This window comes from Lissotriton helveticus, chromosome 3_2 (genome assembly GCF_964261635.1).
Source record: "Lissotriton helveticus chromosome 3_2, aLisHel1.1, whole genome shotgun sequence".
Taxonomy (NCBI): Eukaryota; Metazoa; Chordata; class Amphibia; order Caudata; family Salamandridae; genus Lissotriton; species Lissotriton helveticus.
In genome coordinates, this window is record NC_136062.1 from 406,346,004 (window position 1) to 406,358,629 (window position 12,626).

General features: G+C 46.5%; 1 protein-coding gene across 1 annotated transcript in view; it reads right to left on the reverse strand.

Annotated features, from left to right (window-relative positions):
* COMMD9 (COMM domain containing 9) overlaps positions 1-11,169 on the reverse strand; it is a 39,395-nt gene extending 28,226 nt beyond the window's left edge. The window contains exons 1-2 of the mRNA XM_078684679.1: positions 11,081-11,169; positions 766-891 (exon numbers count right to left, since the gene is read on the reverse strand). Coding sequence (XP_078540805.1) covers positions 766-891; positions 11,081-11,131 — 177 coding nt within the window. The 5' untranslated portion in view covers positions 11,132-11,169. The remainder of the gene's footprint in view (positions 1-765; positions 892-11,080) is intronic.
* Between the last annotated feature and the right edge of the window lie 1,457 nt (positions 11,170-12,626).

The following is a 12,626-nucleotide window of genomic DNA, read 5'->3' on the forward strand; positions in this document are numbered from 1 at the left end:
GCTAAAAAGTCTGCTCTAAACTATTCTTTCTATATCTATGTCGAACAAACCTCTATTCATGTATTCCTTCAGAAATGTGGGGACAAGGTCTACAATTATTCAATCATGTGTTTAGAACTACATCCGAGTTGTAAATGTATGTTTCATTGCTCATAAAGGTTGTTACAGAATGATGCGGACACGACAGACCCTTGGTAGTGAGGGGCGGCAGTCAATGTCTATGGGGGAATTAATGTTTCTATATGGAGATAAATTATAGCTTAGGATTTTTTTTTCCTTTTTTTTTTTTTTTTACAAATCAGGAGGAGCAGAACATACTGTTTCACCTTGAGGAAAAGTACAAATATATATATGTTAGAAAAACTCTACACGAGAAAGTTAAGTTACTGATGTTTATTACTTGGCAGAGAGTCTTCTTCATATAAGACCGTTCAAGTAGCGCTACAACAACCCTCTCAGGTCAGCTTCAGCAGAAGGTTCCAATCAGAATGTGGACCATAACAATAAGAAGGAAGAGGGTGGATAGAGAGGGAAGGAATGTACCATTATAGATTAGTACACACCTCTACTGACGTCACACAGTACCCCATTTCCGGTCATACCTATTTTTGTGATCCTGTTTTTTCAATATTTTCACTGACTGAGCTTCTACCCACCCAGACAGGACATCCCCCATTGAGATTGCAACAATATGCATCATATCTTGTCAAAAGTACATTACAGGAAGGGTCTTATAAAGCATACACTGGAGCGCCTCATACTTACCTTCTCAGCCTCCTCAGGCGTAGCAGAGAGGCTGGAACAAGTGCTGTCGATCAATCTGGAGGAGCCAATGGTGGGTGTTGCAAAGCAGTCGCTACACAGCTTTCTGACCACATCCTTGGAGGAGGCCTAGGAATGGAGGCGAACACAAAAGATTCTCAAAAAATGGCTACATTAAGTGTGACGCGCAGTAAAAGCACTTCTTCGCAAGTGACTCATACGTACACCAGTTTTACTGCCATTAAGCACAGACACGATGTAGTTACTTTATTGCATCAATAAAGAGGACAACACTGGCCTAGGAGAAAATGGGGGGGTTCCAACACATTCCTATGCAAGGACGAAGGGGCTGGGATAGAGTCAGCCACATATCAGACTGAGGCATTTAGAGACTGTGGTATGTGAGAAAGTCTCCTACGTTTCCTATTGGTCAACTCAAATCTATTGAAGGTAAAAAACATAACTTGAAGGACATGTAACATACAGCAAAGTACAGGAATTACAATATGTAGCTTTAACCCACCATTTTCAAAGTTTGTTACGGATTGTCCCTCCAAGATCCAGAGAGGTGGGAGAAACTGCTCCACAGAACAATTTCCCATTAAAGTTTGTATTTTTAATATAATAAAACAGAGCAGAATTTTCACACAATGGCAGAAATTCGAGATTGCCACAAAGCAAACAAAATGAGGCACATTCAGAAAAAGTAGTACTTTGAACATAAATAACATCAAGGCTAAGAAAGCACAAACAATTGGATTCTGATTCTGCAGTTCATTTGGTTTCGTTGTTGGAATTCTGAATTGCAACTATCAGCATGGTAAAATTGTAAAGTAAAAAGCAAAGGCCGAAGCACTGCACACTTCATGAGATGGAGTCATTTTGTAACCTGGGTTAGTAGCAAGGCTGTAAAGCCATTTGTCAAGGTCCAAATGACTTCCAATGACCTTTCTCAAACAACAGCAAAGCAATCCTTCACCCTGATGGAACTCCAGAGGCTGCCATTGCAACCCCCCACCCCCCAATCCTCAAAACCAGCTGCATTTAAAGCCATTGCAACCATAAACCCCACTTTTCCGGCCTACAATCATAATATCTCTTGTGGGTCTCGGCACACCCACAGCCAGGGCACCAGCAGGCTGGAGACTAGGAAACAACAGACATTAGGCCTTCTCCATCTATCCACCCAGGATCTGTGACGACAGCTCTTTATCCACGAGGACATCCCAAACCCTGCAAAAATGTAGGAAAGAGCTGAAGGCACACCTCTTTAAAGAACATTACATCGTGACGCAGTTACCTACCATCCCAATTACGTGTTAATGATGACCTTGCCTTGTACTCTGTACAGTATTCCACTGCATTTTGGCTAGGTTTCGGCTATATAAATGCCACGCACAAACAGAATGTAGAAGCGGAGATAGGGGGAAAAGAAAACCAACAAACCTAGGTGCATTTTCAGTTTCTTTTTTTAGTCAGTAACAGCCACCTTTTTTTGCAACTTTATAGGGCTTAAATTTTGCCCAAAGTCATCACATCACGTTGATATAGACCTGGAAGTTTAAAATGAGAACCAGGTGTGTTATACATAAGGTATTTAGCAGCAAACGTTGACCACCACACATCAAAACCAGTTTATGTTGTAATGCGAAGATCCTCTGTTATCATATGCAAAAATGTAGTGTCTGGGACAGACGAGATCAAATACCCCTTGGATTTTCTGAAAGCCAGATAACCTACTCTTCTCAAGTGAAACCAGACAAAAAATGGTCACTCTATACAACATTTGATACACCTGCGTGTAACAGGTGTGATTTACATGAAATCACCTATCTTACATAGATCATCCTTGTCCAGGGTTCTCCAGTTTGTACTGTAAAGTGAACTTGGAGTACAAATCCCACGCTAAAGAGTACAGACTTGCCCTCGCACTATAGTGCAGGGCTGAATGTAAGACAAAGCAGGTGTGAGAAGTTGGCCTGATATATGATGTTTCCAATTCTGGAACCACCTTGTATCAGTCCAAATATCCCCTTATGGTGTCTGGTTGTAAGTCAACCTTATAGACAAGCTATCTTAAGGGTAGCATAGGCTAAGCAGCCTTAAAGGCTTAACTCAAGAGGTCGTGTTAAGCGAGCTGTTTTACCAATCACAGTCCTGTAATATCAAATGAAAGGACACCACACAAGTATATATTATAAAAATATATGTATTTATTACTCACAATAATCCCCAGTACTCTTTATGAATAAAGGGGCACAAGCGTTAAATCAAAAGCACAGTATAACATACAAAGTTGCACAAATATGGATGAGGGCGAGGTGCCACTCAGACCATATACTAAATAAGTGGTATAAGAGATACCAATCGAACAGTGGTTAGGCCTAGGGCCTAGGGAATCGCTGGGAGCAGTAGGGACAAGCAATGCTGAAGTCGGGAAAAGCCCGCGGGATTCGGGTGCAGCGCTGAAAGCGCACGCATGCACCAATGTTAGTCAATGGTGCGTAAAAGTTACACAAATAGAGTTTAAGGACACTTCCGCTGAACCTAGAGGGACAAAACTAAAGACACAGACCCTAGAGGTGTGTACCAGTGTGGGAACACCGGCGTTGCAATGTTACCTCACCCACAGGAAGCGGGTGCACAGGGTCGAAGTAGTGTCGGGATTCGTCAAGCTGATTCTTGGTGCTTGGAGCTGAAGAGGCTGCAGGCGCTGTGAAGGAAAAGTGTCCGGTGGGATCCAAGAGTGGATCGCAGTCGAAAAGTACCTGAAAGCAGAGGGGACAGAGTCTGGGTCACTCAGCAGTGACGAGGGTGGAACCAGGACGGAACCAGGCAATGTCGGGCGCAATCAGGTGGTTGTCGAGGAGCTTCTCTACGCTGTCACGGGGGCTCTGGGGCATCTACGAAGTCCAGTAGCAGGTCACGATCTGTCCCACGCAGGCTCTCGCCGTCGGCGCCGTCGGCTTCAAGATTGGAGCAAACAACACTTGGCAAAAGCAATCCACGCGGAACCGGAAGATTGCTTCTCACTCGGACCAGGAGGGTCAGAGTGGGGGCTCCTTTTCAGGGGAGCTGGTGCAAATCTGGAGCAACCAGAATCGCAAGTCGTTTTTCAAGTTTCGTCGGCACAGGGGCCACAAGCCGGCTGGCAAGTGACCGGGCCAACGCGTTGAGCCAAAAGAAGCAGAAGGGCCCCACGCAGCACTCGTCGAGTGTGGAGGGCTGAACTTCGGTGCAAGAGTGGCTCAGGGTTGGGGCTTCTCAAACCCCGGTGTACAGCTTCGAGGGTTACTTGTGGGCTGCACGGTCAGCGTCTCGTGGTCTTTTCAAGATGGCGTGCCCCACGCTTCCGGTCGCCTCCACGGGTCTCAGCTCTGCAGGGACTGTGGATCGGGCTGTTAGAAGGCAGGCAAGCTTGATCTCGTCGATCTCTGTCGCTCGAGTTCCGGCGGGAACTGGAACAAAGCAGACGTCGAGGGCTGGATGGTGCCTAATTTGCACAGGGTGGTCACTCCTTGACCACAAGGGAGATTCTTCAGTCTTCTACGTTGAGTAGGATGTCGAAGGGTCCAGAGTTTCGTTTCTTATGTTTCATCAGGATACTCTGAAGTGCTTTGGCACTGCTCCCAGTCTTATACTAATTTAGGGGGCTGGATTACCTGCTAGGTCCCCTCCTATGGGTGGGACCCAGGAAGGGGGTGGTTACACCCCTTTCCTTTGATCCAGGCCGCGCTGGGTCGGGGGCTAGAGTGCCCCAGAACCGGTTTGGCCGGATTATGCAAGGGGCAGCCTTGTGCGCACCAAGCAGTGTCTGGTTTCTTTCAAACCTCCCTGCTACAATCCACTATCTCCTGTCTGGGGGGGTGTGACACCTCCCTGCGACAGGAAACCCTTTGTCCAGGCCCCCTTGGCTGAGTTTCGGTCAGCTTCAGGGGGTCAGACTTGTGTCTGTGGCAGAAGCATCCATTTTGTGGATCCTAGGTCCTTTTAGAAATTAACCGCATTTAAGTAAAGTAACATGTCTTACCCCTCTAGAGGGGTGGAATGCTATCCCCGTCGCCAGAACTGGCGAGGGGATAGTATTCCAAATCGTATGACACCTTACACGACATGTTTTGATAAAGCCAAACCAAAGTTGCTATATAACCGCGAGGATTATAATGCACTTAAGAGTATATGGTATGGCATTATCCTGAAACAGCTTAGGGATTTGTTCCCGACGGCTGCAGACAGGCTCAGCTCATGCTAGAGCTCCATCTCACATTAAACCACGCACTCTGCCTCCAGGATTGATGAGGCCTTCCATAGGAGTGGCTCACAGGTTTATATGTGTCCAGATATAGGTTTAGATATAGGTATACTATATCTAAGCAAGGGGTGTTTACACCACCTTACCCCAGCTGAGTGATCAGCCAGTTGTGTCAATTTAAGACCCAGCCAGGGGTGGCAAAGATATGCTGCAGCCCCTGGTAGGCCTTGGTGGCACCTATGCCCTGGGCACCTACAGTGCATGGTACAGGGGCTGACAAGGAGTCCATTTCCAATTGTGGTATGTAACTAGGGTACATGGAATCCATTTTACAGAGAGAGCAGATGGCCTGGGGCCCTGATTAGCAGGGAACCATATCCAACTAAGTCAAAAACCAGCTAAACACAAGGCAAAAAATCTGGGGTAACCATAGTCAGGTAGCCACCTTCCTACAGCAGGTCTTTTTTTTTTGCATGTGAGCAAATGCTATCCTTGACACTGAGTTCTTTTTTAATCATCCACTCAGCGCAGCAATATTAAACATAGCGCTCCACTGTATGAACAATAATTAATCTAAGCCAATGGTACTCAAAGTACGACCCACAGGCCTATGGAAGCCCTCTACACCTTCCCTTGCGGCCCTTAGGGCTACCTCTGGGGCTGGTCCACCCTACATTGCGGCCTGCAGATCATTCTCTGAGGCCGGCCCACCTTACCCTGTGGCTCGCAGCTCTTCCTCCGGGGCTTGTACACCTACCCTTGCGGCCCTCAGAGTTATCTCTGGGGCTTGTCTGCCTTCTCTTGCGACCTGCAGATCATTATCTGAGGTCGGTCCACCTTCCGTTATGGGCCACTGCTCTTCCTCTGCGATTGGTCTACCTTCCCTTGCGGCCTGCATCTCTTCCTCTGGGGCTGGTCCACCTTCCCTTGCGACTCTCCACTCATCCTCTGGGGCTGGTCCACCTTCCCTTGCGTCCCTCAGCTCTTCCTCTGGGGCTCGTCCGCCTACCCTTGTTGCCCGCAGATCTTCGTCTGTGGTTGCTTCACCCTCGCTTGCGGCACGCAGATCTTCCTCTGGGGTGGATCCACCTTCCCTTGCGGCCTGCAGATCTTCCTCTGCGGCCAGTCCATTTTCACTTGTGGCCCACAGGTCTTCCTCTGGAGCTAGCCCACCTTCCCTTGTGGCCCACGGCTCTTCCTCTGGGGCTAGTCCACTTTCCCTTGCGGGCCGCAGATCTTCCTCTGGAGCTGGTCCACCTTCCCTTGCAGCCGGCATCTCTTCCTCTGGGTTTGGTCCTCCCTCCCTTGAGGCCCGCAGCTCTTCCTCTGGGGTTGGTCCACCTTCCCTTGCGGGCCGCAGCTCTTTCTCTGGGGTTGGTCCACCTTCCCTTGCGGGCCGCAGATCTTTCTCTGTGGTTGGTCTGTTTTCCCTTGAGGCCAGCAGCTCTTCCTCTGGGGCTAGTCCACCTTCCCTTGTGGCCCGCAATTCTTACTCTGGGGCAAGCCCACTTTCCCTTGAGGCCTGCAGATCTTCCTTTGAGGCCGGTCCACCTTCCCTTGTGGCCCACAGCTCTTCCTCTGGGCTTGCGGGCCACAGATCTTCCTCTGGAGCTGGTTCACCTTCCCTTGCAGCCGGCATCTCTTCCTCTGGGGTTGGTCCTCCCTCCCTTGAGGCCCGCAGCTCTTTCTCTGGGGTTGGTCCACCTTCCCTTGCGGGCCGCAGCTCTTTCTCTGGGGTTGGTTCACTTTCCCTTGCGGCCCGCAGATCTTCCTCTGGGGCTGTTGTACCTGCCCTTGCACCCGCAGATCTTTGTCTTGGGCTGCCCGGTAAGCAGAGATTTGTAGCAGGGAACCCTGCTTTTGTACCCTTTTTTGAGGTGCTTATGTTATCCGAGCAACATTGTTTTGTGAATCTGAACTTGCTTTCTTCAGTGGGGGTAGCCTATTTTAAGAGCAAAACTGACCTACTCATAGAGCAAGCTGAAATGACTGCATGAACAACGCCTACAATGAGAAAGACAAAAAAACAATGCTACAGGATATGTTTTTGTGAAATTTTGCTAATGGGCTTTGTTTCTACAGCCAGTCTACCTCTTAATTTTTGCAAGGCAGCCCTGCTTATATGTGATGATGTAGCACGGTTAGTGAGTGTGGAGATGCAGTTCGTCAGGCCGCTAAAAGGAAGATATTCTGTAGCTAAAATACGGTCTATAACCTACATGTAGTAGAATATATCATTAATACAGACAGCTTCACTGAACAAGCATTCACAAAGCCAATAGGTCTCATCTATGAAATCCATCGGCATTAGCAATAACTTTTAGCCATGGTGTATAGCAGCAGCGGCTATGCAGCATGGCTGAAAATAATATAATGAAAATTGGTGCTATGACATGGCTGTTGCGTCATTTTAACGGTACACGCTTGCATGGATAAATAAAAATTGACCGAAATGTACTTTTTTTATATACCACTAATGCACCTTTCTCATATAGTGCTAATGGTCTTTTTAAAATAAAAAATAAAAAAAAAAGAGTGGGGGAGAGGGGGGGGGGGGGTTGTGGAGGCTTGTCACAGCATAGATACCACCCTCGGGCAATCCCAGACAGTACTATTTGGCTCCAGGGAAAATGTTTGCGAGTACACATGAATGAATAAATGAGCAGCGCCGAGTTGTAGCGAGAAGCAAGAGACGAGTACTCTCAGGGTCTATACAGAGCAGGCCCCATCAGATCTCTTTGAAGAGATGTGTCTCTCAGAAGGCCTTGTAGGTGGACTCTGAGGTTATCCTCCTAATACGTACAGGAAGAGAATCCCATAGTTTTGGGGCCAAAAAAGTGAAAGAGCGGCCTCCTGCTCTTGATTTATTTAAGCCAAACTGTCATTTTGATTTTGTGGTGCGTTGTAGTCTCACACTATCCCAAGGGATCAGTAGAATTCCAGGAAGTGGACAAATCACCTCATCCTTACTAACCTACCCCTTACTAACCTCCCCCTTACTTATCTCCCCCACACTCAACAACTGAAGGGCCTACCACTAGAAACAAGAAGTTTCAAATGAATCCTTCTATGGCATATTCATAATGCACAAATAAAATTTGTATAGCCATTTTATCTTTTCACACTCGCATTTACAACATATTACTCAGAACTGTACTGTCCCTCCAATAATTTGTTGACTGCATCTTTCCCTCTCACCCTAACAGCACACCAGTGCCTTCCAGCTGTGTATGCTTCATACAAATACCTTATAACAGGGCTTAATTTGAGGCAGTGGTTTCCGTTGCTCTGCACCAGCACTAAATTATCAACATCGGTACTTATTAGACTGCTATATGGTGGCTTCAAAACAAGCAAAAAATATCAGTAGGAATCAACAGTTGCATAACCCTAATATATACACGATAGTCAATGCAAAACCTTATTTGCCATAGTTGCCCACCTCTTAGGTCCACTGCTAGACAACCCTAGTTATACAGACAACATAAAGAACAGAGAGGCAACAATATAGAAAACAGTGTATGAATCAAGTTATTTTCAAGTGGTCTTCATATATATTCAAAAAAGAGTAGCGGTCCTTCAAGTTATTCTTCAAATATTTTTATTGCAGTCTTCAAACACAATCTTGACAGAGATGACAGCCAACGCGTTTCGCCCAAATTGGGCTTCCTCAGGGCTGTAAATATATATGGTGGCTCTGTTTATGTAATTTAGTGCGGAGCAGAATAAGAGTCGTTTATCAATTCAATATACATTTTAAAAAAAAATCAAACCTGCCGCCTATACCATTCTTATGGCTTTGGGGGCCTTAAACAGTTTGAATTGTCACACTTCTGGCAGTGTGTTGGTTAGTGGTAGTGTTGGTACTGTCATTAGAAACGGTGACATGGGAAATGTGTGGTGCAAGCTGCAGTGGTCTCCTGATGAGGGCCCTGGCACTTTTTATTTTACAAATTTAGCACTGCCTCATACATATATACTACTGAAGTGCACCACGAGTTTCAGGGTGCCCTCATTCTTTGGGTGTATCTGCAGTCCCCAATATCTTTCTAAAACAACCAAAACCCTCCATCTTTAAGTAGAACCTGTACACACCCAACACAGCAGCTGTGGTACCTTCTGTTTACACTTTCCTCCTACCAATGATAAGTATTTTAAAAGTTCCTGGAAAACACAGTGTATAGGGGCTGGTGAGCCCTTTCTATGCCACCATCTACTTTCAAAACCTGCAGCTACATTGAAGCTTGAACGCCTACCTCCATTTAACAATATTGGTGTTCATGAGTGACATGTTCTGCCCCACATCTTCTCTCTTCCAATAGCACTCTAGACAGTGGGCGCGTGCCAGTGGGAAAACTCGCTACAGATAGTTAAACAACAGCAGACAATATATACTTGGTGGTAATTATACAGTCTTTGATGGGACAGAAACGAAAACGAAAACAAATGATCCGTTTGATAAGTCCATCCTGAAGGCCAGGGCACTGCCAACTTGAAAAATAATAATAATTCCATTTATAGAGCGCCTGGTTACACCCAACAGTGTGTGTAGCTATTAATGGTGCAGCAGTAGCACTTGCAACCAAGCCCAGAAGCCTGAGAAACCTACTGAATCTTATTAAAGCAGAGCACTTATACATCAGGAGTTGTGATTGTGAAAGTGCGAGTGTTAGTGAGAGTGACAACCGGCGAGTGGGAGTACATTTGTGTTTAGCAGTGAGTGGGAATGATTGAGAATGAGTAAGTGAGAATGTTAGGGTGAGTAAGGGGGAAGTGATTAAATGAAAAAGGGAGTTTGTGTGAGTGAGAAACTGCAAGTGAGTAAGAGTGGCTTTGTTTACATGTTTTATGATTGTGAGTCTGCCAGTGGCCATGGCATGCTCAATATAATTCCGGACTTATGGCGGCGTCAATGGTAACATGCTGCACAAGGGTATTGGAAGCATAAGTACGAGCACGCAAGGAAAAATGTAGACCCTGAAATACTAGTAGTAATACTTGCTATATGGGGAAATGCTGGTGCTGGCATACTGGAGGTCATTCTTAGCCTTGGATAGGGCTACCTTAGCACATGGGGGCTGAGGTAGCGGGTTGGGCAGGCAAATCATGATAAATAGTTGGTTTTTAAATTCCGGTGGTAATTTTTTACCTACGGGTAACCATGGTATGGGGGTTGTATCAATGGTAGAATTCCGGTACCAGAATATTGTATGTAATTGTTGGCTACAGAGGATACTCGCAACAACATGCTGGCATTAGGATGCTGAAGGTAATTATTAATATATGGGAAACCCACAAGGCAAAATGTGAAAACTATAGAGTGAACTCATGGAAAGTATTACACCCCAACACTTTCAAAGAACACTGCTGCCAGCTGTGAACATAATGCATACAACAAGCACCGTCAGCTGCAGAGATAGCTCAAAGCAGAAGTTCTGCTAAATGTCGAAATAATTAAAGTATTGCACTGGAATTTTCACCTGTACCTACACTGCAGCGATAATTTCTCAAATGAGCAGTGCCAACATTCAATTCATGGCGCATACATTCACAGCTGCAATTGTGCATGGCACAAGCATTGCCAGCTGCAGTTATATGGAATGAGTTCTACTATCAATATATACAATAGAGTGCATAACCATTACCGGAATCATTGACAATGCAAACATAATTCAACAGTGCTCGCTGGTGCCAAAATGCTTGCAGAGAGGATTGCCAGCTGTGGTCTTGCAGCACTGCAGGGACATTTTCAGCTGCAATAATACATCCTGCATGCATTGCCTGCTGCAGTGACAATACTTCGAGTGAGTCCTGCCAAACGAAGACAACGTATCGCCTGTAATTTGGGCCAATGACTCCCTGCACTCAGGTATTCACAGAGATTACAACTCCCATAATGCATTGCGTTGCAATTTGACATCGCAGGCCTGGAAAGCTGTGACGAGAAGTAATCACAAGGGTAGTGCATTGTCAGCGCAGGGATCACAGACAGCACGAGTGATGACAGCAGCGCTAACACGCCTCTTCCAAGCACTATCAACGCCACAGCAGACCCATCCACCGTACCTTCAGCAGAATCTGCAGAGCTGCAAAGTCCTCCTCTCCCAGGGCTGCCATCTTCAGCCTGTCATGTGACCTGTCTCCTCACGATGTAGTGACGTGTTCTCGCTGTTTACCATGGGGGTTGTAGTTCAAGCGTGAATTTAGCGCTCGCATCTTCTCACTCCTCCGATATTTAGTTAAAATAGTCACCAATGTACGTTCAATGCTCAAAGGAAACTTCAGCGAGGGGGTAGGGAGGTCCCTGAGTTAAGATACCTCTGATGCGCAGATCTCCAGACAAGATCAGAAATGTTTAAATCTAATTGTAACTCAATTGACTATTTTTACCGTTCTGAAATAAATTACCTCCTGGCTTGGTGGCGTGCCTATGTCATATACTTAAGAAGTATTTACATTTGATGAAAAGTATTTTGTTATCGTTTGTCATTGATCAACGAGCTGGGTGAAAATTCCACAATTTCAGGACAAATCAGTCACTCATCCGGGTTAGTAAAGTGCACTCTCCCGTGAGAGACTCAAAGTGGGGGGGGGGGGGGGGGGGGGGCGGGGCGGCGGCGTACAGCTCTAAGTCAGCCGAAAAGCCAGGTGTTGTAAATAAGGCACGCTGTGGTTTGAAGGTAAGATCTTTATTTACTCAGATATCACCAAGAATGTCGTCAGCTGTCAACCTGGAACCGCGCCGCTATGTCAACATTCCATAGCGAGCGCCGGCTGACACACGGGGTGTACCAAGTACTGTGGGATGAGAGGGGGGAAACATGGGGTAAGGGAAGTACCACGGAAGTAAGATACAACACATCATCCTCCCTATGGAAACAGATAATAGTAAGGAAACAAAAGATGCAGTAGGGGAAGGTATACAGCCCTCCCAAAGGGGACAGAGGAAGGGGCTGTGTCCTCCCTGTCCAGGCTATTGCACATCCTCGGGGAACCTGCTAAGCTAACAGGGCTTGCCCTAAGGAATCTATCTCATTTGGAAATGTTTGTGCCACTGGGGGGCGTTCCTAGGTCTACCACTCCTCCTGTTTGGTCTGGTATCCCCACTGATGTCTCCACCCTCAGACCTTGTCGTGTGAGACCTGGATCCTTCCCCTCCTGCTGGCACCACCCTGTCATGACTCCACAGTCTACCATCCTCCATGACTACGGAATTCTTGTTTCGTATTTTGATTGTACTAGGAGCATAAAACTTGTCCCCTCCTATTCTCAGTCTCTCCGGTTTCTTCACATATACTCTTTGTCCTTGCTGGAATCCTCTCTCCTTAACTCCCCACTTCTTGTCGTACCACTCCTTGTATTTGCGTTGATTTGCTTCAATCCTCCTCTTGATCTCCTGAGGGTTGGCCTCCTCTATTTGTCTTCTTCCCATCCAACTGGGTGTGAGTTTGGTGCCAGCTTTCCTCCCCCTCAGTAACTCGAAAGGCGTACACCCAGTGGTAGACTTAGGCGTGGTATGGTATGCCCACAACATGTCTCTTAACGCTTCTTCGTTGTTCTGTCCCGCTTGCTTGGCTAACTGTATGCACTCTTTCACCATTCGGTTTACTCT